This window comes from Rana temporaria, chromosome 3 (assembly GCF_905171775.1).
Source record: "Rana temporaria chromosome 3, aRanTem1.1, whole genome shotgun sequence".
Taxonomy (NCBI): domain Eukaryota; kingdom Metazoa; phylum Chordata; class Amphibia; order Anura; family Ranidae; genus Rana; species Rana temporaria.
In genome coordinates this window covers 94,215,446-94,238,988 of record NC_053491.1, presented here as the reverse complement: position 1 = coordinate 94,238,988, position 23,543 = coordinate 94,215,446, and the positions used below count along the sequence as shown (strand labels likewise).

Below are 23,543 nucleotides of genomic sequence, written 5' to 3'. Positions count from 1 at the left end.
TGCGTGATAAGCTGAGAGAGTCAGCAGCCTATTTTCACGTTTATTTTGTCACTTTTACACAGTGACGGGGGTGTTTGATAGATCGACCGACCGGGTCGTCGGATGGTTTGTTTGCTCCCCTCAAAAAATGCAGCACCAGCCGCCACTGCTTACATGAAGATACTCCACGCCTTCTATTATATTGATGTACTTTTCCTCCCTCTCTCTAGTTCTGCAAAATCTTTTTTCTGTACTGGTGTCCAAAACTGAACTGCATATTCAAGATAAGATATTGCTTTGTGCAGGGGTAACTACTTTATGTCTCTCTCTGGAATCCATACCTCCCAACACAAGAAAGTATCCTGTTATTAAAGCGGAGTTCCACCTAAAAATGAAACTTCCGCTTAATCCACTCCTTGCCCCCTTACATGCCACATTTGGCATGTAATTTTTTTGGGGGGGGAGTGGGGGCTTCCTGTCCCACTTCCTCCTTCCGCCGAGGGGCTGATAAGGCGAATAGCTTAATCGCCTTATTGCAGCCCCTCTCTGTAGGCGAGCGCCTGTCCAATCGGACGGTGCCGCGCCACTCGCGCATGCGCAGTTCTGCTCGCGCATGCGCAGTGCGTGCCCGGCCGTGAAGCCGAAAGCTGTCACTGCCGGGTGCCCACACTAGGAATGAAGACGCGGGCCGGCGATGGTGGGCGAGGAGCGGAGCCCCGGCGCGTCGCTGGAACCGTGGATCAGGTAAGTGTCTGTTTATTAAAAGCCAGCAGCTACACTTTTTGTAGCTGCTGACTTTTAATAAACTTAAAAAAAGGCTGGAACACCCCTTTAAGTGTATAATCTACCAGAACACAGATCCTTGTGCCTCGTTTAAGTGTATGTATACCCCAACAGTATACATCTCTTATTTGATCCCTTTTGATATGTTAAATATACAATTGAAAGTGTTTTGTTATATCTGATAAGTTTAAAAAAATACCTGTTCATCTGAGGCCTCGTACAGACGACCGAACATGTCTGCTGAAACTGGTCCGCGGACCAGTTTCTGCGGACATGTTCGGTCGTGTGTACGGCCGACCGGACCGGATTCCCGGCCTAGCGGACAGGTTTCCAGCGGACAAATGTTTCTTAGCATGCTAAGAAACATGTCCGCTGGAAGCCTGTCCGTCGGACATGTCCGCTGGTCTGTATGACTAATCGGACATGTCCGCTGGGCCGAAATCCCCCGCATGCGTCGAAGTGATTCGACGCATGCGTGGAAGCATTGACATTCCAGGGTCGCGCACGTCGCCGCTTCATCGTCGCAAACACGGCGCGGCCACGTCACCGCGTATCCTGTCCGCGGGGAATTTGGTCTGATGGTGTGTACAGCCATCAGACCAAATGATTCCAGCAGACATGTCCGATGAAAACGGTCCGCGGACCGTTTTCATCGGACAGGTCCGGTCGTCTGTACGAGGCCTGACGGAAATATAGTGAGCAGATAAATTCCTGTGCTCTCAGCCGGTAATGTCAAAACAAAATAAACAGTGGGCGCCACCATCTAATTCTACATTTTTTTTAAACAATAAAAAGAAGTTAAACTTGCACTCACATTGTATAAAATCATTACTAGTCCTCTAGTATCTGCAGGGCTCAGAAGGGCAGCAGCTGGGTAGAGCAGAGTGACACCTGGAAGTAGCTGGGCTGTAAATGCAGAACGTGGCTGGAGATTGTAGAGCAGGAAGATGTGATAACGGTGATAACCGGTAGCGTGGAGTGCATTGTCAGCCTTGAACCAAAGGGGTGTGGTTTCACATTTCGGGGACATGCCCCAGAGGTTTGACAAAGGGGCATGTCCCTGAAACACAAAACCATGCCTCCTCCCCATCCTGTCATACTCATGTATCTCTGGCTCACTCTTGGTTTGAGGCTGGTGGTGCAATCCACGCTGGCTCGCCAAAGGTCCTGGTTATCACCACTTTATGTTCCGGCTCTACAATCTCCAGACATGTGTTCTACATATATAGCCCAGTTACTTCCAGTCCTCATTCTGCTCTACCCGACAGCTGCCCTGCCAAGCTCTGCAGATACAAGAGGACTAGTAATGCTTTTATGATTTTATACAATGTGAGTGCAATTTTAACTTTTTTATTTTTTTTAATAAACCTACACTTAGATGCCCGCGCCCACTGCTTCTTTTGTTTTGACAGTGCAAGAGTTAATATCCTAAACTATTCATACAGAGGAGCTGCAGCAATTTCAAGTGGACACATTTATTTTGGGACTTAGCACATAATTTTACTACCCCAAGCACAGGGCTGCTGATAAAGCAGTACATCCAGTCCTGTTGTACTGGGCTCAGGCCTTATCAGCTAAACAGGGGGGCCCAGGGAATCTTTATTGTTAATTTCTGCCTAAATTAATAAATGGATTGTATTAGAACACCCTTACTCCTATTTGCTTACCAGGGCTTAAATTACATTTCCCTAGGCCCCATCAGGTTAACAGAGGGGCCCTGGAGGTGGGAGCAGAGGAGGGACTTTTTTTTTTCATTTTTGGGGGGTAGGTGCATAAAGTCAGTTTATTCAAATCATTTGGTGAAGGGGGGATTATAGTGTGGGGTTGTTTTTCAGGTTTTGGGCTTATTGCTTTGTGCACTGGTTAAAATCATTTGGTGAAGGGGGGATTATGGTTTGGGGTTGTTTTCAGGGGTTGGCCTTGGCCCCTCAGTTCCAGTGAGGGAGCTGTTAACGCATCAGCATACCAAGACGTTTTGGACACTTTCATGCTCCCAACTTTGTGGTAACAGTTTGGGGATGGCCCCTTCCTGTTCTAACATGACTGCACACAAGTGCACAAAGCAAGGTTCATAAAGACATGGATGAGCGAGTTTGGGGTGGAACTTGACTGGCCTGCACAGGGTCCTGACCTCAACCCGATAGAACCCCTGTAGGATGAATTAGAGCAGAGACTACAAGCCAGACCTTCTCATCCAGCCTCAGTGTCAGACCTCACAAATGCGCTTCTGGAAGAATGGTCAAACATTCCCATAGACACACTCCTAAATATTGTGGACAGCCTTCCCAGAAGAGTTGAAGCTGTTATAGCTGCAAAGGGTTGGGCCAACTCAATATTGAACCCTACAGAAAAAGACTGGGATGTCATTAAAGTTCATGTAAAAGCAGGTGTCCCAATACTTTTGACAATATGGTGTATATCCAACAAAGCATTTTAAAAATAGGGATTATAAATTCCAGTAAAATATATTCTCATTCTTCACTAACTTGATATTTTATTCAAAGCAAATGACAACATTGATATACAACATTGATATACAAAGGAATGTGATTGGGCAGGCATGATCCAACTGTACAAAGCTGAAACTAGGTTGGTAGTCCCCGATATATGTAGTCATATCACCTGAACACACACAGGGCCGGCCCTATGATGGGACCGGGTGGTACCATGGGTACCAGGCAGCACTTTTAGGGGGGCAGCATACTGATGCCTGCCAGCCCGTTCCGCCAGCTCCGCTACCCAAATAAAATTGATGTCCTTTTTTTCCCACAAATAGAGCTTTCTTTTGGTGATATTTGATCACCTCTGCGGTTTTTATTTTTTGTGCTATAAATATATATATTTTTTAACTTTTTGCTATAATAAATATCCCTAAAATCTAAAAAAATATACTATTTTCTTCAGTTTAGGCCAATATGTATTCTACATATTTTTGGTACCAAAAAAAAACACAATTAGCGTACATTGATTAGTTTGCGCAAAAGACATTGTGGCCGCCGGCAATTCACAGGCCCTTGTTATACTCCTTTATACATGTATAGAGCCATGACAGGTCCTATTTATATTCCTTTACATGTAAAGAGTCTCGACAGGTCCTCTTTATACATGTATAGAGCCATGACAGGTTCTCTTTATACATGTATAGAGCCATGACAGGTCCTATTTATATTCCTTTACATGTAAAGAGTCTCGACAGGTCCTCTATATACATGTATAGAGCTATGACAGGTCCTCTTTATACATGTATAGAGCCATGACAGGTTCTCTTTATACATCTATAGAGCCATGACAGGCCCTCGTTATACTCCTTTATACATGTATAGAGCCATTTTAAGTACTCTTTATAGTCCTATATACATCTATAGAGCCATGACAGGTCCTCTTGATATTCCTTTACATGTAAAGAGTAATGACAGGTCCTCTATATACATGTATAGAGCCATGACAGGTCCTCTTTATACTCCTATACATGTATAGAGTATTGACAGGTCCGCTTTATACTCCTTTATACATGTATAGAGCCATGACGGGTCCCCTTTAGTTATCATGATATAAAATAATGAATGTGGGGGCCTTTTGGTTGGCGTGATTTTTTTTCTGGGGGGGGCAGCATTTCATTCTTGGTCCCAGGTAGCACAATGTCTTGGGCCGGCACTGCGTGAGTTGAACAGCTTCTGTGTTCTGCTGGGCCGTGCGGCTTATGTTGTTACGATGAAGTCGATTGTTACGCGTGCCTGCTGATTCCCGCCCCCATGCAGCTGCTCAGACATGCAAATAGGGTGTCTTGGAGTCACCATGAGTTGAACAGCTTCTGTGTTCTGCCGGACCGTGCGTCTTATATTGTTCTGATAAAGCCGATTATTACGCATGCCTGCTAAATCCTGCCCCCATGCAGCTACACAGACATGCAAATTAGGGTGTTTTGGAGTCACCACATGTTGAACAGCATCTGTGTTCTGCCGGGCCGTGCTTCTTATATTGTACTGATGAAGACGATTATTACGTATGCCTTCTGATTCCCGCCCCCATGCAGCTGCTCAGACATGCAAATAGGGTGTCTTGGAGTCACCATGAGTTGAACAGCTTCTGTGTTATGCCGGACCGTGCGTCTTATATTGTTCTGATAAAGCCGATTATTACGCATGCCTGCTAAATCCTGCCCCCATGCAGCTGCACAGACATGCAAATTAGGGTGTTTTGGAGTCACCACATGTTGAACAGCATCTGTGTTCTGCAGGGCCGTGCTTCTTATATTGTACTGATGAAGACGATTATTACGTATGCCTTCTGATTCCCGCCCCCATGCAGACAAGTTCGTAGCTGCAATGCAATGGAGGCGGAGGACAGCATGACAGGGTGTAGGGAACTTAGGTGTAGAAAGGGTTAAAGTTAGAGGGGGTGGTTAATAGGATCCTAGAAATTAACTATTGGAGGAGGTGAGGAGAGGGGGAGGAGAGTTCAGTGAGCTAGGTGATGCTGGAGGAGGGGCAGCATCAGTCCGGGGGAAGAAGCAAGGAGAGAAGTCCTGCAGCCTGTCTGTGTATCGGGTCAGCGCTCTGGGTCATCTGTGGAAAAGGCGAGGAAGGGAAGAAAAATGTCAGAGGTAGCCGGGTTGTTAGCGCAGCTTCAAGCTGTTGCGGAGGTCCACGGCGCGGACTGGCTGCAAAGCCAGATCACCGCCACTCTGCGGGGGGTGCAGCAGGCCCCGGTCGGGTCTAGGCCTGCTTCAACGCGCGCGAGGCGGTCGATACCGCCGGAGCGCTTTAGCCCAGATAATACCCCCAGGTCACAGCGTCGGGTGCGGAGTCCCAGTAGGCCCCCGTCGGGCCCCCCCGCCAAGCAATCTCAGTCTGCCACTGCACGGGCGGGGGGCGGGGGGGCGGGAAGCGCGCAGCGCGGGGGAGCCTCTCGGGTGCCCAGGCCTACCTCCCCTGTGTTGGTGCAGGCCCAGATTCACATGGCTGTCCCCGGTGGCGATGTTCCGGTCGGGGGGGCGGCCCGGCGTGGGAAGGACCCTCAGACAGGCGCCGGCCTAGCTCGGTCCACAGGCGGCGGCCTCGCACGCGGTGGGGATGCGTTCAGGGATGCAGATGGAGCGACACCAGGCCAGTCACGTCAGTCGGGAGGTCCCGCCTCCAGGCACCGTTCGGAGTCTGGGAGGGTTGACCGGAGGGGCAGTGGTGCTCAGGCTGCAGCCGCAGTGCTGAGGGATGATCTGATTGAAGAGTTCAGCAGCGATGGAGACGAGAGCCCTCGGGGGGTGGTGGCTCCCATACCTGTCACAACGCCAGCTGTGTCCAGAGGTCGGGGAAGGAGTGAGGAGGTTCGTCAACGACCACACGGGCAGGCGGCGACCGGTTCCAGCAGCAGTGAAGAGGGGGAGCTGCCGGAGGACCCCGCGGAGGATGGACGTTATGGGAACCTGTCGGCTGGAGGACCTTCACGGCCGCGCCGAACCGGTAAGACTACATCTAATGTGGTTGCGGGGGGTAGGGGTGGGGTTAGTGCGCAGGACATTAGTGGGGGGGTGGCGGTGCTTAGTCCCTCAGGGGAGGGGGGTGTGTGGGATGCCTTACGGGAATTGTTACGTAGGCTAGATGGGGGTGCTCCCCAGGTTGCGAGCCCGCTGGGTCCTTGGGTCCCCCCGGTGCCAGTACCCCCCCTCCCGGTTCCTGCCCCCGCCGTTCAGGCGCTGACAGCGGTAGTTGTCCCTCCCCCGGTGCCGGCGAATCCAGGGACAGGCGTGGCAGGGACACAGACGGACAAGGACGGCGTGGGAACGGCGGCGGAACGCAAGGACAAAGACAAGGACAAGGACGGGGACAAGGTGCGGCTGGATGACGCGGCTAGGGGGGAAATTTACATTTGCTTTGAAGGGCCGTTGGGTGCCCATCTTAAGCCAGAGGTGAGGGAGAAAATTCAGAAGGACGAGTTTGTGGAAATATTTTCCCTGCTCCCGTTGGAAAAATTTCACCTCGACCGGGTGAAGCCGGACGAGAGCAAAAAGGATGAGGAAGAAAAACGTCGGTATAGGCTCATTCCGCGGACGTTTACGAATTGGCTACAGGCGTTTGCGATTATGGCTAGCGTGATCGGGGAAAAGGCCCCCGAGAAATGCACGGCCCTATTCTGTTACCTTGATGCCATTCACGAAGCGCATAGGGTGTACGGGGGTCTGGCGTGGTTGAGGTATGACGAACAGTTTCGTCAGCGCAGGGCGGTGCGTCCCTCCATCCGCTGGGACCATAAGGACATTAGCCTGTGGATGAGGTTGATGACCTCGACCAGGGCGGCGGGCCAGTCCTTTCCTGGGGGGGCCGGCGGCGCTTCCTCCGCGGGATCGCCGGCCCTCAAAAAGAAAGGGGTGTGCTGGCAGTTCAACGACGGAACCTGTCGTTTTGGAGGATCATGCCGCTTCAAGCACGAGTGCTCAGGGTGTGGTGGGTCGCACGCGTTCAATAGGTGTTTCAAACAGGGGAAGCGGGCCGGAGATGGCGCTGGAAAAGGGAATGACGCCGGTGAGACTGGAAAGGATGCTGCCTTTTCTAAGTAAGTATCCGGACAGGGCGGCGGCGCGTTTGCTAGAGCAGGGGTTCGGGGAGGGTTTCGTGATTCCGAGTTCGTTGGCGGAGGTCCCTCCGGTGGCGGACAATTTGCGGTCAGCTCTGCGACATCCGGGGGTGGTGTCGGCTAAGCTGGCCAAGGAGGTGGCGCTCGGCCGGATGGCCGGCCCGTTTCGGGAACCACCTGTGGGGGGTTTGGTGGTGTCCCCGTTGGGCGTAGTTCCGAAGAAGGAAGTGGGTCAATTTCGGATGATACATCATCTGTCGCACCCAAAAGGGGGGTCGGTCAACGATGGTATTGATCCGCAGAGTTGTGCGGTTACCTATACATCATTTGATGCGGCGGTGTCTTGGGTTAGAAAGTACGGGAAAGGGGCTTTGATGGCAAAGACGGATGTGGAATCCGCCTTCAGGCTGTTACCGGTGCACCCCACTAGTTTGCGTTTGCTGGGGTGCCACTGGCAGGGGGAGTATTTTGTTGATCGTTGCCTGCCGATGGGTTGTTCCATATCGTGCGCTTTGTTTGAGACGTTTAGCTCGTTCTTTGAATGGGCGGTCAGGGAAGTGGCGGGGGTGAATTCCGTCATCCACTATTTGGATGACTTCCTGTGCATAGGACCCCCGGACTCCCGCTGTTGCGGGGTTCTGTTGGGTACGGTACAGTATTTGGCGGAACGTTTTGGGATCCCCTTGGCCCCCGACAAAACGGAGGGCCCTGCGTCTGAGCTGGTGTTCTTGGGGATCACCATTGACTCGGTGGCGATGGAATGTAGGCTACCAGAGGATAAGGTGTGGGCTTTGAGGGGGGAGGTCAGTGAGGCCCGGGTGAAGCGGAAGATTCGATTGAAGGAGCTCCAATCCTTGTTGGGGAAGTTAAATTTCGCGTGTCGGATTATTCCCATGGGACGCATTTTCAGCCGAAGGCTTTCAGGGGCCACGGCAGGGGTCCGGGTGCCAAACCATTTTGTGCGCCTGACCAATGAACTGAGAGACGATCTGAGGGTTTGGGGAACGTTCCTGGACTCTTTCAATGGTCGTTCGATGTGGCAGACGGGGCCGGTCAGCAACGCTGACCTGGCTCTATTTACCGATGCGGCGGGGTCAGTGGGCTATGGGGCCTATTTCAACGGACGGTGGAGCGCGGAGCCCTGGCCGGAGTCTTGGAGGGCAGCAGGGTTCCTCCGGAACCTGGTGCTGCTGGAGTTGTTCCCCATCGTGGTGGCGATGGAATTGTGGGGGGAGTTCTTCAGGAATAAAAAGGTGCGCTTCAATTGCGACAACATGGGGGTGGTGTGGGCGATCAACAGCATATCGGCATCCTCGCCCCCGGTGATTAGGTTACTGCGGTACTTGGTACTTAAGTGTCTCAAAGTGAATGCCTTGATATATGCGGTGCACATTCCTGGGGTGGATAACAGATTGGCGGATGCTTTATCTCGTTTCCAGTGGGCGGAATTCCGGATCCTGGCGCCAGGGGCAGAGGGGCAGGGGGAACCCTGTCCTCAGAAGTTGTGGGACATTGCACTGGAGTCGCCGCAGGATTGATTCGGCAGTCGATCAGCGAGGGAACGTGGCGAGCTTACTCTAAGGTGTGGCAGGAATGGTCCGCACTGAGGGAGGAGGTAGGAGGGTCGGAAGATCCAGAAGACCTGCAGTCGTTGGTCTTATACTTTGTGTGCTGCAATTACGAGAGGGGAACCTCGGGTGGCGCCATTAGCAAAAAGATGGCGGCATTGGCTTTTTTATTTCAGATGGCGGGCCTCAGGGATTTTACAAAATCCTTTGTGGTGCGCAGGGTGTTAAAGGGATACAGGAAGGGCAGTACTACACGGGATTCCAGGCGTCCGGTGTCGTTCGCGGTCCTGGGTACGGTATTGGGGAATTTGGAAAAGGTTTGCGCATCGCTTTATGAGCAGATACTTTTTCGGGCTGTTTTCGTTCTGGCCTTTTTTGGGGCATTCAGGGTGGGGGAATTAGTTTCCCCCTCCAAGGTGGTGGGGGGAGGACTACGAATGCAGGACGTTAGGTGCCTGGAGGAATCGGTGGTGATTTGGCTTAGCCGTTCGAAGACGGATCAACTAGGTAGGGGCGTAAAAATAGAGTTGTTCCGGGGGAATTGTCCACTAACATGCCCGGTTGAGGTGGTAAGGCGGTTTTTGGGCGTTCGCCCAAAAGGGGGGGAGGCTCTGTTCATCCATCAAAAAGGGGAATGTTTGTCTCGGTTCCAGTTTACGGCGGTGTTCCGGAAATGTCTGAAGGAGGGGGGTCTAGTCCCGGGAGAATATTCGGCGCATTCGTTTCGAATAGGGGCAGCAACGGAAGCGGCAAGGGGAGGCCTGCCTGCAGATTCTGTAAAGCGGATTGGCAGATGGGAGTCTAATAGATATAAACTGTATGTACGGCCTCATTTGTTGTAAACAATGAGGTATCGGTGGTTGACAATGCTGATGTTAATGTTTTCGGGGGGTTGTTTTTGGTCTTGCTGGGTATCGTTTTTCTCTTTTATGTCTTACAGATCCCCAAGGTTGTCTGATTTGGATCCTAGGACATTCATTTGTGTTTTGGGGGGCAAGAAGGGCGGATGTCAAGCCTGGGGGGAGACAGCTGGGGGTGCCCAGGGAGGAAGGAAGGGTACGATGGATAGGGATTAGGGGTCTCATGTGGCAGAAGGTGTTACCCGAAGTTCACAGGGGGGCTAGCTTAGACAGGGCCCCGGACATTTTGGTGATACATGCGGGGGGGAATGATTTGAGCGTCCGGCCGATGCGCCAGGTGATCAAAGACATACAATGGGATATACGCCGACTGCGGGCCTCTTTCCCTGACCTGATCATTGTTTGGTCAGATATTGTGGCTCGCATGGCCTGGAGGGAGGCCAGGTCATTGGAGCGTTTGGATAAGGCCCGGATAAAGGTGAACAGAGAGGTGGGCAGGTTTGTGGTGCAGCAAGGTGGGATAGCGGTTCGCCATTCAGATTTAGAAGTTGAGACTTGGAGGTACCTGAGGGGGGACGGGGTTCATCTCAACCCGATCGGGATCGATCTTTGGGCTCTGGGATTGGAGGAGGGCGTTAGGAGGGCTTTCCTGGTGTGGCGGCGGGCCCAAGTGTGAGGTGGTCCCACTGGTGCCGCGGTGGCGGTGGGTTCCCCTGCCGTTTGGTAGAAATAGACGGTGGTTAGGTAAAAACGGTGGGGGGGCATAGTTACAGGGATGGTGTCTGCCTTGGTGGTCTGGTGTCAGTCTGGACCACCAGGGGAGAAGTGGGTGGGTCTGTGGTCAGCTAGGTCTTCGAGTCGGTAGTCGCGACTGGGGACATGTCGTTAGCTAAGAGGGTACCACAGGCCCAAAAGAGTGATCAGGGGTTGTCAGGGGGACTGACAACCAAGGTATGGTTAAAAGGTTTAACAATTGAGGAATAGGTTAAATATTTAAAGTTGGGTGATATATATATGTATATGATGGTGTATATATATATATATATACAGTTTTTGTATTTGTTAATAAAGGCCTACCAGGCCATTTTAAATCCAGCAGGTGTCAGTGTGATTATTGGGAAAGGTTTAATGTTAAGGGGTATATGCTTGTATTGGTTGGTGCGGTAAGTTATCCGGCTGCCCTAGTCAAGACAAGTTCGTAGCTGCAATGCAATGGAGGCGGAGGACAGCATGACAGGGTGTAGGGAACTTAGGTGTAGAAAGGGTTAAAGTTAGAGGGGGTGGTTAATAGGATCCTAGAAATTAACTATTGGAGGAGGTGAGGAGAGGGGGAGGAGAGTTCAGTGAGCTAGGTGATGCTGGAGGAGGGGCAGCATCAGTCCGGGGGAAGAAGCAAGGAGAGAAGTCCCACCCTCCCGCCCTAATTATAGGAGTTAGGTGGTTTTGACAGTACAGGATGGCGGTGGGTTCCCCTGCCGTTTGGTAGAAATAGACGGTGGTTAGGTAAAAACGGTGGGGGGGCATAGTTACAGGGATGGTGTCTGCCTTGGTGGTCTGGTGTCAGTCTGGACCACCAGGGGAGAAGTGGGTGGGTCTGTGGTCAGCTAGGTCTTCGAGTCGGTAGTCGCGACTGGGGACATGTCGTTAGCTAAGAGGGTACCACAGGCCCAAAAGAGTGATCAGGGGTTGTCAGGGGGACTGACAACCAAGGTATGGTTAAAAGGTTTAACAATTGAGGAATAGGTTAAATATTTAAAGTTGGGTGATATATATATGTATATGATGGTGTATATATATATATATATACAGTTTTTGTATTTGTTAATAAAGGCCTACCAGGCCATTTTAAATCCAGCAGGTGTCAGTGTGATTATTGGGAAAGGTTTAATGTTAAGGGGTATATGCTTGTATTGGTTGGTGCGGTAAGTTATCCGGCTGCCCTAGTCAAGCTGCACAGACATGAAAATTAGGGTGTCTTGGAGTCACCATGAGTTGAACAACTTCTGTGTTCTGCTGGGCCGTGCGTCTTATATTGTTCTGATGAAGTCGATTGTTACGCGTGCCTGCTGATTCCCGCCCCCATGCAGCTGCTCAGACATGCAAATGGCGTGTCTTGGAGTCACCATGAGTTGAACAGCTTCTGTGCTCTGCCGGGCCGTGCGTCTTATATTGTTCTGATGAAGCCGATTATTACGTATAGGTGAAGTGAACTCCTGCGCTGTCTAGAGTGAGGGGACAAGTGAAAAGTGGGGATACTGCTGCAAATAAAAGAGAGGTCTACCTCGATAGACAAAAAGTGATAATTGTAACAAGTGAAATATTTGCGCTGTAAAGTGTTAGGCTTCTTTCACACTATGGATTGTATGTCCGTTTTATAATATCCGTATTACACCTATTAACGGACGTTTATTAACGGATTTAATAACGGATACATACGGATAAATATTTTACCATTCTTCCTTTATTGAAAACGGATAATGTTTATCCGTATATATCCGTATACATCCGTTATATCATTCCTTTCTAACGTCCGTTAATAAAAAACATTTCACCCTTTCTTGAAGTCCAGCTCCAGAAGTCGCATGGATATTCAGGGGAACCCCGCCGTCAATTTAAAACAAAAATGACGTGCGGTTCCCGGTAAATATCCATAACCAGACCCTTCAGGTCTGGTATGGATATTCAGGGGAACCCCGCCGTCAATTTAAAACAAAAGTGACGTGCGGTTCCCGGTAAATATCCATAACCAGACCCTTCAGGTCTGGTATGGATATTCAGGGGAACCCCGCTGTCAATTTAAAACAAAAATGACGTGCGGTTCCCCCTAAATATCCATAACCAGACCCATTATCCGAGCACGTTGACCTGGCCGGCCGCAGAAAAGAGGGGGGGACAGAGTGCGGCCCCCCCTCTCTCCTGAACCGCACCAGGCCACATGCCCTCAACATGGGGAGGATGTCCCCATGTTGATGGGGACAAGGGTCTCATCCCCACAACCCTTGCCCGGTGGTTGTGGGGGTATGCGGGCGGGAGGTTTATCAGAATCTGGAAGACCCCTTTAACAAAGGGGACCCCCAGATCCTGACCCCCCCCCTGTGTGAAATGGTAATGGGGTACACTGTACCTCTACCATTTCACGAAGGAAGTAAAAAGTATTGTAAAAAAACACACTGACACAAAAGAATAAAGTCCTTTATTAAAAAAAAAAAAAACTCCAGCGCTGAAAAATCCACTCGTTCCCGGCTTCCAGCGTTGTCCTGATCCTGTGACGGGTGCGGGTGATCTCCCGCGATGAGAAGATCCAGCGTCGGGTGATCTCCGCTCCGGCGATGTGAAGATCCATCCATCCGGCGCAGCAGCATCCCGGACCTCCTCTCACCGCTGGGCACAGCCCAGCGAATGAGCGGCTGAAGCGGTGACATTTCTTATATAGAGGAGGCAGAGCCACCCGTCACGTGACCCTGCCCCCTCTGACGTACCTCTGCTACGTCACTGGGGAAGACCATGAAGAGGAAAGACCTTTCCTCTGCTTGGTCTTCCCCAGTGATGTAGCAGAGGTACGTCAGAGGGGGCAGGGTCACGTGACGGGTGGCTCTGCCTCCTCTATATAAGAAATGTCACCGCTTCAGCCGCTCATTCGCTGGGCTGTGCCCAGCGGTGAGAGGAGGTCCGGGATGCTGCTGCGCCGGATGGATGGATCTTCACATCGCCGGAGCGGAGATCACCCGACGCTGGATCTTCTCATCGCGGGAGATCACCCGCACCCGTCGCAGGATCAGGACAACGCTGGAAGCCGGGAACGAGTGGATTTTTCAGCGCTGGAGTTTTTTTTTTTTTTTTTTTAAATAAAGGACTTTATTCTTTTGTGTCAGTGTGTTTTTTTACAATACTTTTTACTTCCTTCGTGAAATGGTAGAGGTACAGTGTACCCCATTACCATTTCACACAGGGGGGGGGGTCAGGATCTGGGGGTCCCCTTTGTTAAAGGGGTCTTCCAGATTCTGATAAACCTCCCGCCCGCATACCCCCACAACCACCGGGCAAGGGTTGTGGGGATGAGACCCTTGTCCCCATCAACATGGGGACATCCTCCCCATGTTGAGGGCATGTGGCCTGGTGCGGTTCAGGAGAGAGGGGGGGCCGCACTCTGTCCCCCCCTCTTTTCTGCGGCCGGCCAGGTCAACGTGCTCGGATAATGGGTCTGGTTATGGATATTTAGGGGGAACCGCACGTCATTTTTGTTTTAAATTGACGGCGGGGTTCCCCTGAATATCCATACCAGACCTGAAGGGTCTGGTTATGGATATTTACCGGGAACCGCACGTCATTTTTGTTTTAAATTGACGGCGGGGTTCCCCTGAATATCCATACCAGACCTGAAGGGTCTGGTTATGGATATTTAGGGGGAACCGCACGTCATTTTTGTTTTAAATTGACAGCGGGGTTCCCCTGAATATCCATGCTCAGTGAAATTAACGTCCGTTAACATAACGGACATTTACGGAGACATTTACTAACGTCCATGTGCCATAGACTTCAATGTTAAAATATAACGGAAGTTAATATATCCGTTACTTGCAACGGACAAATAATTTACAAAAAATAGTGCAAGACCCGTCACATATTCCGTTATAACTAACGTCCGTATGTTATAACGGACTATTACGGATCTTTACGGAACATAAAAAAATCCCATAGACTTTAATGATATTTTATAAAGGACGTATAACTTCCGTTTTTTAACATTATCTGACGGATTTTAAAACGGATTATTAAAACGGATTTATTTTGTAGTGTGAAAAGGGCCTTATACAAATTAATGTGTGTCACATGTTGACGATACGCGTCGGGATTGGAGGGCTTGACACACTCCAGCATCCGACCACTGGATATACGAGTTCGCCACTCGTCGGATTGATGCAGCAATTTCGATTTTAAATGTGAGTTTTTAAGTGCTTTTATAATAAACTTTTCACATCTGACTGGGCTACGCTGTGGTTGTCCATTCCACTTCCCCCCATGTATGACTGCCACATCTGAGTGTCCGGACTGAGCCACAGATAGAGGGGAAGTGTTGGAGGCACAGATTTATTGCGAGTCCGCACTCGTGGAGGAAGGTCTTTTATGTTATATTGTTCATGTGAGTGCATTACTACCTGGGCATTCTTGGGGGGTTTTTGTTTATTGTTGATGATATCACACGATCAGGCTTGTCCTTCTCTCTTTTGATTGAAAATGTATACTTTATTTTTCAAAGAAAATATACAAAAAAACAAATACTTCAACAGGGTACATTCAGTTCCAAGCGTACAGATAAATTACTTTCATTCACTCATTCTGCGGTATGATGCAACATGCATGACGCCGCATTACCCTGAAATCAGTACTTCCAAAAATCATGTCAAATTTTTTTAAGTCATTAAACTGTCAAAAGAAAATAGCGTTCAACTGGGCAACGGATGTGATGGGGGGGGGGGAGGTGGGGTGGGGGGGGGAGGAAAGAGTTCACAGGCCCGAAGCTTTATTGAACTACCAATGGATACACACATTTGGGAGAGAGGGGGGGGAAGGGGAGATCTTTAGACGTCCTCTTCCTCCGTAAAGTCCATCAGGTGATAGTCTCTTAGTAGACTGAACGTCAGTCTGCGACAATCCGCGATGGACATCCTCTCCCTCTGGTGGATGAGGCGTTTTCTTGCACACCATACGGCGTCCTTGAAGCAGCACAGCACCCGCCAGGCACTGTCAATGTCCTCCTGTGAGTGAGTCCCACAGAAGAGTCCGTTTAACACACCAAAGTGTGTAATAGCAGTCTGTGGTACAAAGTCTTTAAGTTCAGGTTCCAAGGCCCTCAACAGGCTCTGTGCAAAGGGGCACTCCCAGAAAACATGAAAAGCAGTTTCCTCCTGGATGATACAAAAAGGGCAGTGCCTGTATCTGCACAGGTTTCTGGCATGCATGAATGTCCTCAGTGGCAAACCCCCTTGGATTGCCATCCATGCCAGATCTTTGTGCCTGTTGGTGAGTCTCTTTGAAGAAACATTCATCCAGACCACTTTGCAAGTGGCTGAAGGGAGGCCTGGAATAGTCTCAATGATGTCCGATGCTCTAATCAACTTGTGGATAGTTTTTGGCTTCCACAAGTCGGGTTTAACTCCATGCAGCCCCAGCTCCTTGATGAACTTGAAAGTGTCCAAGTAATACCATGGAGTGTCCCAGTTGTAGGGGACGGAGCTGTCCCATTTGTCCCATCCGAGAGACCTCCAAAGAGGTAGGAGGAAAAAACGGGACATGGAGTTACCGCCAGAGTCCACTGTTCTGTCAACCAATGTCCTGCGGATACAGTTACAAGCAAAGAACACCCTCAGTAGTGTTGCGATGTCGGGCACTCCCTTACCGCCTTTGAGGGGTTCCTTGAACATAACCGCCCGCTTCACTCTGTCCATTTTGGAGCTCCAGATGAAGTGAAACACCGCCCTGGTGATGGCTTTGCAAGTGTTAACCCGGGGGGGCCAAGCCTGGGCGAGGTACTGCAACACAGGGAGAATCTCGCTGCGGAGTACCAGTGTTTTCCCTTCGATGGTGAGTTCTCTGAGGCTCCAAAGTCCAAACTTCTGTCTCATTTTCGCCAGTCTTTCCTCCCAGGACTTCAGGGCTGCACCTTCCGCTCCAAACCAGACTCCGAGAATTTTGATGAAGTCCGCTTTGATTTTGAACGGGATGGGCGCAGAAGAAGGCAGGAACCACTTTCCGAAGAGCATGACTTCCGACTTCCCGCAGTTGACCTTTGCCCCTGAAGCTTGGCCGAAGTCCTCACACGTCCGGACGAGTGTGTCGATGGAGCGTCGGTCGGCACAGAACACCGTCACGTCATCCATGTAGAGCGAGCACTTGACCTCCCGTCTTTCTGGTCCTGGTGCGGTGATCCCTCTGATCTCTGGGTTCTGTCTGATGCTTCGGGCGAATAGCTCTATACAGCAAACAAAAAGCAGAGGTGAGAGAGGGCAGCCTTGTCTGACCCCGGAGAAAATTGAAAAGGGGTCAGTTTTCCAGCCATTTACCAACACCAAACTACAAATGTCCTTATACATCACATTCACAAACGAACAAAACAGTTCCCCAAGACCAAACCTGCGCAGGGTTCTGCACATAAACTCATGGGAGACACGGTCAAAGGCCTTCTCCTGGTCAAGACTGACCAGGGCCGCGTGCACACGGTGGCCATGAATGTACTGGACCGTGTCCCGGACAAGCGCAAGGCTGTCCGCAATCCTGCGACCAGGAATGCCACAAGTTTGATCCGGGTGGATGATCTGTCCGATGACAGATTTTAGCCTGTTGGCCAAAACCTTGGCGAGGATTTTGTAGTCCACGTTCAAAAGAGAGATCGGACGCCAATTTTTCAGGTCCGATCTCTCCCCTTTACGTTTATACAGAATCGTGATCATCCCCTCTCTCAGTGATGGAGGCATTCTACCCTCCACCACCATCTCCTCGTACAGCTCGAGCAGGTCCGGGCCCACGAGGTCCCACAGGGCTACATAGAGCTCAACTGGGAGACCATCGGAACCCGGGGTCCTGCCCCGCCTAAAGGATTTAGCGGCAGAGTGCAGCTCCTCCAACACCAGAGGGGCGTTGACGGCCGATGAACCTGCAGGATCAATTTGGTTAGTGATACCTGACAGGAACCTGTCGGCTGCCTCCGTGTTCGTTTCCTTCGGGGAGTAGAGGTTGGTGTAGTAGTCTGCGACCACTTGCATTACAGCCTCCTTTCCCTTCTGGAGCGTTCCAGTCTCGTCACGCAGTTCAGACAAGGGAGTGTGTCCTGAATGGAGTTTCCTGAAAAAGAAAGAGTTACACTTCTCACCTTTCTCAAGATTCTCCACCTTGGCACGGAAGACAATGTGCCTAGATTCTTCCTCAAAGTACCCTTTCAGGGTCTTCGCGGTGTCCTCCAGGTCCTGCCTAACGTCCCAGCCGCAGTGGTGAAGGTCCTGCAGGGACTGCAACTGACGTTGCAGTCTCCTGAGTTCCTTCTTCCTTGCACACACTTGCTGACGTCCCCTTGCCTGAAAGAAGCTGCGCAGCTTAACTTTCACAAACTCCCACCAATCACTTACCTTTCCGAAGAATCTCTTTTCCTCCGTCCAGGAGGCATAGGCCTCCCGGAGTTCCCCCATCAATTCCTCATTTTCCAGCAGGGTGCTATTCAGTTTCCAGGAACCTGGTCCGCGGGCAAAGCCCTCGCCAAGTTCACCCCGAAAGTGAATAGCCCTGTGGTCAGAGAAACAGCAGGGGATCATGGAGAACTCACGATGCTTGACTGCTCTTGAAGTGAGCACGAAGTCAATCCTGGAACGCACCGATCCATCGGGACGGCACCATGAATAATTCACGGTACCTTTCCCTATGGATCCCACGGCGTCCTGCAGGGAAGCCTCCGAGATCATCTCCCTGAGCAGCCTAGAAGTAGCATCAAGTTTTGCGTATATGCTGGAGCTGCGCCCATCCTCCTCTATCGGACAGTTGAAATCACCGCCGATCACTACTGCTCTGGTGGTGACGAGTTGTGTCCTCAGGGTCTGGAAAAGTTCCAGCCGCGCACTCTTATCTGGGGGGGCGTACACGTTGATGAGCCTAATTGGCTCTCCCGCCCACGAGCCGTCTATGACCAAAAGACGGCCACAGACTAGCTCGTGGATGGAGTCAACCGTGAAGCGCCCGCCCCTGATAAGAATGGCAACCCCTGCGGATTTACAATCGCCACCCCCGGACCAGTAGGAGGGACCAAGGGTCCACTGAGAGGTCAGATGTGTGTACCTTCTCAAGGGAGGAAGAGCGCATTCCTGAAGCATGTAGACATCACTCTGCTGAGTTGAAAGAAAAGTCAGCACCGCTTGCCTTCTAGAGGTATCCTTGATACTCCTCACATTAATGGAAAAGATTGAGATCTCTGCCATAATGAAAAAGGGTATGAGGTCTAGTCAGCAAGGGGCCAAACTTACCTCCCCGCAGGGGGGGGTGACTCCTCCATTTGCTCAGCTACCTGTTCTGGGGTCTGGGTTAGGCCCAGTTCCACTAGGACATCATCGATCATCTGGCGGGTGTGGACGGTGGAGTTAGGCACAGTGTCGGCCATAATCTCCTCGTCTTCCTCTTCTTCAGACCCCAGGTCCTCCATTAACTGCCCTGGTCCATCGCTTTCGTGCTGGACCCCATTGGGCCGTTTGATGGAGGTGGCGGTTTCCTCTGCCGATGGGCTCACAGTCTTCCGTTTCCGGCCTCCTGTTTGACCACCGGCAGGGGTGGAAGGGGGGAGGGAGGGGAAGTCCTCCAAGGAGGACAGGTCCGGGGTGGGCAGTGGGGCAGGAGGGGTCTCCTCTGACACAGAGGGGGTGGGGACAGGGGCAGGGGCTGGGGCAGTGACAGGGGCTGGGGCAGTGGCAGGGACTGGGGCTGGGGCAGTGGCAGGGGCAGGGACTGGGGTAGTGACAGACTTACCTGTGGCCTTTCGAGGCTCACTCGGCTTCTTTGCTGTTGGCTTGCTACCGGAGCTAGGGGCTGGCTTACCCTGGATCAGGGCTCCAGCGTAGGTCCGGGTCCTCTGGGGGCATTGCATGAAGACATGCTCTGCCAAACCACAGAGGTTGCAGGTTTTGGACCTCGGACAGTCCTTGGTCTCATGGCCTGAGACCCTACAGAACCTGCAAGAAAGCTCTCTGCAATCCTTACCTAGGTGCCCCGGATGGCCACACCTGTTACAGTTGATGGGCATCCCGGGGTAAAAAAGTGAGCCTGCAGAATATCCCAGGGAGAAGCACGGCTGCAGGTGCTGCATTTCCCCCGACGGGTCTTTCCTCAGCTTGCAAAGGACAGACCACTTACCTATCCAGAAGCCGTTGGCATCGAGGATTTGGACTGGGTCTTTCACCACTGTGCAGAACCTCTGGAGGTATGTGGCTATGTCTTTGCCTTGGGTATGGGGGTTCCTCATGGACACCTTCACCCACTTTTCGTCCCGTGTAATGGGGCAGTTCGCGCTGAACTTCCGGAAAGGGGATTCAGGGCCACTGGTCTTCACCATGTCCCAGTACCTTCTGCATGTTTTGAACGACACGAAGGTGATGAAGAAAATCCCTCTTGGGAAGGACTGTACTGAAAGCGTTTCTGCTTTGCTGAAACCTTGCTCCAGGATCATCTTCTTTCCGAAGATCTCCGGGGTCATGTCAGGGACTCTTCCGTCCACCTCCTTCAGCTGCAGCACGACCGTCTGCTTCATCCAGGGCTCCAGGATTGGCAGCCCGTCTGCAGGAGGGTTCGGCTTCACTGTTCTCGGTTGGCTGGTGCCGGCCGGGGTAGGAGTGGAGGTTGAGGCAGTGACATTCTCTGGGACTTCGGAGGAAGTGGCTGGTGCAGGGTTCTTCTTCATCATCGTTTCTTCTGTCTTCTTCTTCTGGTCTTTCTTCTTCTCGCTCTTCCCCATCGTCGAGGATTTAGGATGTCGCTTCAGGTGTTCTTAGGCGGCTTCCTTCTGGTTCCTCGACGTCTTCACTCTTTTCGTAGCCTTGAGAAAGGCTCTTGCATCTACTGCCCGAAGGTAGTAATGCGGAGTGTGGGGGGGGAGAAGGGTAGATCGCAGACTCGTTCCAAGTGGGGGCTAAGCCTCTGCCCAATAGCAGCAAGTAGGTGAAGCTGAATTTAATCAACGATCCTACAAGGCCGAGCAGAGGGTACCCCACAAGGACCAATTGGCTTGGATAGATACAAGTGGTTCTCAACGTCCTAGCTGTGAAGCCTAGACACCCCTAAAGGCTATAGTCGATACTACACTTGATCTTAGCCAAAAGGCCGAGAAGCGATTGTCCTTCTCTCTTACCCCACATACACCACCGAGATCCTCATACATAACAAGAGCCGACTCGTGAACTATTGGGGACACGGGACCCCTAACCCTGGAGAATCAGTAAGGGAGAGGAAGGAGGGACTGACGAGCTCGGCGTTCGTGGATAAGAGCCCCATTTTTTTCACCCACATGTGAGTGCATCTCTACTGGTTTAAATCAGAAGACATTGCTATCCCTCTCTGTGACGTTATCACACCATTTGGTTTCTACTCCTTTTACTTTTTCATGTAATACACTTTATGGAGACCCGTATGTGATATTCAACAATGGACCACACCCATCAGGATCAGGCTGATTTAATCCAGCTTGCCAGATTAGAGGTGAGCTGCTGGGATCACTAGAGGTGCATATATGAGATCTTGGTTACGGCTCACTCTCTATCTTTCACCCTTTTTGGATACAAGGCCTCCTTCTTCTGAAATACTTTGACCCTTATTCTTATTTTTATTTTTATTTTTATACTTATTTTTATTTCTATTTTTATATATTTTTTTTTTTTATTGTTGTTGTGTTTTTCAACATTTTTCACTTCACAACGTTATTGATTGGATAAAGTATTGATGAACTGCACCCCTACATGGTTGGATTTCGTTGTACCTGGACCTCTTCAGCACTGTGCCCTCGATTAATGACTATTCAACAATATTGTTTAATGGTATATTAGTGTCACTCCCCCTTTTTTGGACTTTCCCCACCCATTTTTTGTACTTGTATATGTATGTGGTTATATGCACACACACATTAATTTGTATAACACTTTACAGCGCAAATATTTCACTTGTTACGATTATTACGTATGCTTTCTGATTCCCGCCCCCATGCAGCTGCACAGACATGGAAATTAGGGTGTTTTGGAGTCACCATGAGCTTGATATCCTTTGATTTGGAAAGGCAAGCAGATGGCTTTGTTGTTGGTGGTGGTAAACGCGGCCTTGAAAACTATTTGATAGTCTTGATCCACCTATGCATGTATTAGCCCCCAATTCCATGGCCGTGCGTCTTATATTGTTCTGATGAAGCCGATTTTTATGCATGCCTGCGGATTCCCGCCCCCATGCAGCTGCACAGACATGCAAATTAGGGTGTCTTGGAGTCACCATGAGTTGAACAGCATCTGTGTTCTGCCGGACCGTGCGTCTTATATTGTTCTGATGAAGCTGATTGTTACGCGTCCCTGATGATTCCCGCCCCCATGCAGCTGCACAGACATGCAAATTAGGCTGTCTTGGAGTCACCATAAGTTGGACAGGATCTGTGTTTTGCTGGGTTATACTCTGGTTCCTCTTTAGAATCACTAAAATTTTTTGCATTTTGTTAAAGATTTCTGTGGAGGGGAACAACCATGAGTTTGGGTCAATTTTTTGATGCCTGGCTAATGCCTGGCCTCCTTGGTGAAAAATAGCTTGAGATCCTTTGATTTGGAAAGGCAAGCAGATGGCTTTGTTGTTAGTGGTGGTAAACACGACCTTGAAAACTATATGATAGTCTTGATCCACCTATGCATATATTAGCCCCCAATTCCATGGCCGTGCGTCTTATATTGTTCTGATGAAGCCGATTTTTATGCATGCCTGCTGATTTCCGCCCCCATGCAGCTGCACAGACATGCAAATTAGGGTGTCTTGGAGTCACCATGAGTTGAACAGCAACTGTGTTCTGCCGGACCGTGCGTCTTATATTGTTCTGATGAAGCTGATTGTTACGCGTCCCTGATGATTCCCGCCCCCATGCAGCTGCACAGACATGCAAATTAGGCTGTCTTGGAGTCACCATAAGTTGGACAGGATCTGTGTTTTGCTGGGTTATACTCTGGTTCCTCTTTAGAATCACTAAATTTTTTTGCATTTTATTAAAGTTTTCTGTGGAGGCGAACAACCATGAGTTTTGGTGAATTTTTTGATGCCTGGCTAATGCCGGGCCTCCTTGGTGAAAAATAGCTTGAGATCCTTTGATTTGGAAAGGCAAGCAGATGGCTTTGGGCCTCCTTGGTGAAAAATAGCTTGAGATCCTTTGATTTGGAAAGGAAAGCAGACAGCTTTGTTGTTGGTGGTGGTAAACCCGGCCTTGAAAACTATTTGATAGTCTTGATCCACCTATGCATATATTAGCCTCCAATTCCATGGCCGTGCGTCTTATATTGTTCTGATGAAGCCAATTATTACGCATGCCTGCTGATTCCCGCCCCCATGCAGCTGCACAGACATGCAAATTAGGTTGTTTTGGAGTCACCATAAGTTGAACAGCATCTATGTTCTGCCGGGCCATGCGTCTTATATTGTTCTGATGAAGCTGATTGTTACGTGTGCCTGCTGATTCCCGCCCCCATGCAGCTGCACAGACATGCAAATTAGGGTGTCTTGGAGTCACCATGAGTTGAACAGCATCTGTGCTTCTGCCGGACCGTGCGTCTGATATTGTTCTGATGAAGCTGATTGTTACGCGTCCCTGATGATTCCCGCCCCCATGCAGCTGCACAGACATGCAAATTAGGCTGTCTTGGAGTCACCATAAGTTGGACAGGATCTGTGTTTTGCTGGGTTATACTCTGGTTCCTCTTTAGAATCACTAAATTTTTTTGCATTTTATTAAAGTTTTCTGTGGAGGGGAACAACCATGAGTTTTGGTGAATTTTTTGATGCCTGGCTAATGCCGGGCCTCCTTGGTGAAAAATAGCTTGAGATCCTTTGATTTGGAAAGGCAAGCAGATGGCTTTGTTGTTGGTGGTGGTAAACGCGACCTTGAAAACTATATGATAGTCTTGATCCACCTATGCATATATTAGCCCCCAATTCCATGGCCGTGCGTCTTATATTGTTCTGATGAAGCCGATTTTTATGCATGCCTGCTGATTCCCGCCCCCATGCAGCTGCACAGACATGC

General features: G+C 50.4%; 1 protein-coding gene, 3 non-coding genes and 1 pseudogene across 4 annotated transcripts; 4 read left to right on the top strand and 1 right to left on the bottom strand.

The window, feature by feature from the left end:
• The first annotated feature begins 5,074 nt into the window (after positions 1-5,074).
• On the top strand, positions 5,075-11,703 carry LOC120931489. Its single transcript, XM_040342994.1, has 2 exons — positions 5,075-6,221; positions 9,841-11,703. The coding sequence occupies exons 1-2, from the start codon at positions 5,357-5,359 to the stop codon at positions 10,434-10,436; spliced, it is 1,461 nt and encodes a 486-aa protein (XP_040198928.1). The 5' UTR covers positions 5,075-5,356; the 3' UTR covers positions 10,437-11,703.
• Positions 11,704-20,525: 8,822 nt separating this feature from the next.
• Positions 20,526-20,620, bottom strand: LOC120934002 (annotated as a pseudogene).
• Positions 20,621-21,932: 1,312 nt separating this feature from the next.
• LOC120934048 lies at positions 21,933-22,048 on the top strand. Its single transcript, XR_005748205.1, has one exon. It is a non-coding gene; the product is annotated as a U5 spliceosomal RNA (small nuclear RNA).
• A 419-nt stretch (positions 22,049-22,467) lies between these two features.
• LOC120934116 lies at positions 22,468-22,583 on the top strand. Its single transcript, XR_005748270.1, has one exon. It is a non-coding gene; the product is annotated as a U5 spliceosomal RNA (small nuclear RNA).
• A 620-nt stretch (positions 22,584-23,203) lies between these two features.
• On the top strand, positions 23,204-23,319 carry LOC120934072. The gene has a single exon (XR_005748228.1). It is a non-coding gene; the product is annotated as a U5 spliceosomal RNA (small nuclear RNA).
• Positions 23,320-23,543: the final 224 nt, after the last annotated feature.